Raw genomic sequence first — 3,246 nt, forward strand, 5'->3', positions numbered from 1 at the left:
AGCTCTTCAAAAAGTCTTGTGTGTGTTTAATTAAACTTTATGTATATTTCCAATAATTATATTAGCCAGTGAAATATATATACTGACTTCTTAAAAATGGCATCTCTCAGGTTTTATTTGCATTTTGACCAAACAATTAAATCCTCACAGAAATCCAATTGTTTATATGACTTCTTTTTTCACAGGTATACCTTGGAGATATTGCAGGTTTGTTTCCAGACCACTGTAATAAAACAAATATCACAATAAAACCAGAGGTAATCTTTTTGCCAGTAGAGGGTCCTGCCTTCAATTTGTAAAAAAAAAAAAAAAAAAAAAGCAACATCTGTGAAGCTCAATAAAGCTAAGAACAAAACGAAATATGCCTGTATTCTTTTTATTTTCAATTTTGTTCCATTTCCTTTAATAGATATTACATTCGCAAGGTTCAAAATCTCCCTCCTACCCTCCTACTCTGCCTCTCAGACACATACTTTCCATTTTTGGAAGCAACAAATGTTATCAGTTAATTCCTTGTGTAGTCTTCTTGTGAGATTTTATATATCTTCAAGCAAATAAGTATATATTTTTTTCTCTCTTTTACTATATAAAGTGGTAGCATACTTTACACAATGTCCTACACCTTACTTTTTTCACTGAATTATCATGACAATTGTTTCGTATCAGGACATAAAGTTTTCCCATTTTTAACGGCTGCACAGTCTCACAGTTTGTGGATACTGTATTTTATTCTCTTATTGATAACCTTTAATTGGAAAATATTTGGAAAAAATGCAGCTCCCAGGGTAAAAGTTGTTAATCTTACATATATGGAAGGGCTTCAGAAAATATGTAAATCCCCTAAAATGATATATATGAGCCCAAATGCATTTCTGTGGGCTCAAATTTGCATACCATTTAGCACATTATCAAAGGGAAGTGTGACTCGAACAAAAATTAAGGACTACTGAACTACAACTTGTGCACAAATGTTCAATAAACATTTGTGGAACAGAATTTTAGTCTTAAGAATTTTAGTCTTAATTTTTGTACTAGAGACAGAAAGATTAAATTAAATACCAATATAATCTAAAATTCTTAATTAATGAACATTAACTGCTATTTCCTATCGACAAACAGTAAAACTGACCAATTTTACTGCTATTGCTTTTCTTAAAAAGGCTTTATTTTTCATCTGCACCATGAACTAAGACCCCAAATTTAAAATACCTAAGTGATCAGGTGAAAATGATCAAATGAAAGTTGACTGTATAAGCTGTTGTTTGTAGTAACTGATAATATCAGAGGCATCTATGATGCCCCTCAAACTCTCTCTAATGTTCCATAAAGAGTCCTTCCTATGAAAATTAGATCGTTAGTAGCATGTGGTTGTATAACGCCTACCACATACCAGGCACCAAAATGTAAGCTTCATATATGTTATCTTGTTTAATCCTCAAGACGTTCATTCAAGGCAGCTGTATTTTCTCCCCTTTCAGAGGCAAGAAAATGGAGGCTTACCAAGGTTTAAGTTAAGCTATTTATTTGCCTAAAACCACGAAATTGGCAGAGCAAGACTAAAACATTCCCTCACCTTCAAGCCTCCAAATCTCATAGTGCCTGAAGTTCAAAATGTAATTATGATCATTTCATGGAGGTGGGATAATATTGTGGCCAGAAAAATCTAAGTTCTAATACTAGTTCAACCATTTATTAGTTGTATGACAAATTGTTTAAATTCTGAAAGCCTCCTTTACCTTGAAACTGGACTGCTGTGAAGTTTAAACGAGAAAAGTTATGTAAAACAAACAACTCACATACTGACCTGAAGATACATGGTAACAAGGTAGCTACCATCAATTTTTCATCCTTCTTTGAGAACACAAAGAATTGCAAAGTTTCCCAATTTGGCATAGAAATTCCTACCCTGTCTCCCAGAATGCTGGCATTGTGAAAAATAAGCTGAAGAATGAAAAAAATGATGTCTAATTATTAAGTAGATTCTGGCTCAAGGGAACATCAGAAATTGTTCTTTAAATATTTCAAACATAGACCTGTATCGCCATACCAACAAGAATGTGTTTGACGGCTGCATAATTTCCCTCTTAATTTAAATGCTTTATGTAGAATTATGCACTGAGGGTTTATTTTTAAGATTTTAACATCAAGTGATGAGCGATGACAGCTGTCAAATATTACATCTGTTTCTACTCCCAGTGGTTCCTGCCCCTCCGTCCCGCGCCGGTACACCACGTTAACCCTTTGACTTCGGTGAGCTCATCTAAACAAAATAAAACATCCTCGTTCTCAAAACAGCTAAGTGATGTGCATGTGGAGCTGTTAATGACAAAAGTTGAAGGCCTGAGATAACTTATTTATAAGAAGGGAAAGTTTGTTACATCCTTCTCCCTTATGACCCTAAAGCTTGAACAGGACTCAAACGCTTTAAGGCAGGACCTAAACCGAGGTTCGGGGCAACGCTAAAGAGGAAAACTTAACCGCCGCGCCCCAAAATCAGTTTCATGACTCTCTTTCTTCCTCCCTTCCCCCCAAGAGCGGAAAAAAAGTGAAACTTCCTTGCAGCACCAATCACCCTGCGCACTGGCTACCGCCGAGATCCAGAACCAGCGGTCCAAAAACACGCTGCGCGACCAATGCCCAGTTTATGGTCCCTTCTTCGCTTTGGCTCCCATTCGGAGCCACGCACAGCCGTCCTCCCCCACCCCTCCATACCAGGAGTGCCCCGTCCACACCCAGCCTGCAAACTCTCCAAGCCCCGGAGCCGCAGAGCCTCCGCCTGAGACTCACCATCGCAACCCAAGTCTTAAGGCGCGGGCGGGCAGGGTGGGAATCCGTTACCGGGGCTCGGGATCCATTCGCGCCAACAACTTCTCCCTCCAAGTAGAAGGAGGTGGAGGCAGCGGCGCCTGGTGATGACGTCAAGAAGCGCACAGCTTCCCAGCCCGAGGCGGGAAGTGCGACGTGGGCACCCGTGCGGCGCTGATGCCGGCGGGCCGCAGCCATCGCGAGGAGCGACGGGACCGTGGCCCGCGCTCAGAGTTGCGCCTTCGGCTTTGGGTGGGGGCGCTCTAGTGGAGGTTTCGAGATTGGATTTCTCCGAAAGGCGAGTTAACCAGGTTCCTCCCGGTTTCACATCGCAAGGTGCACTGCTCACAGTAGCTTTCAAATGTTTTTACTTTAGATGTACGTTTTACATCTGTTTAGATATCCATTCTGAAACAAGAGTTTCACCAAACAGTATTTACC

The 3,246-nt window shown here is 40.1% G+C and overlaps 1 protein-coding gene across 4 annotated transcripts in view; it reads right to left on the reverse strand.

The window, feature by feature from the left end:
- RFC1 (replication factor C subunit 1) overlaps positions 1-3,246 on the reverse strand; it is a 61,031-nt gene that overhangs the window by 56,612 nt on the left and 1,173 nt on the right. For 2 of the 4 annotated variants that reach the window (XM_023534417.1, XM_023534423.1), the window contains exon 1: positions 2,788-3,018. The exons of 1 other annotated variant lie outside the window; for it this stretch is intronic. In XM_023534417.1, the coding sequence (XP_023390185.1) occupies positions 2,788-3,003 (216 nt within the window). In that variant the 5' untranslated portion in view covers positions 3,004-3,018. Of the gene's footprint in view, positions 1-1,804; positions 1,832-2,787; positions 3,019-3,246 lie in introns of those variants that run through there. One more of the 4 variants, XM_011365779.2, reaches the window with a different exon arrangement.

This window comes from Pteropus vampyrus, unplaced genomic scaffold (assembly GCF_000151845.1).
Source record: "Pteropus vampyrus isolate Shadow unplaced genomic scaffold, Pvam_2.0 Scaffold5, whole genome shotgun sequence".
NCBI lineage: Eukaryota > Metazoa > Chordata > Mammalia > Chiroptera > Pteropodidae > Pteropus > Pteropus vampyrus.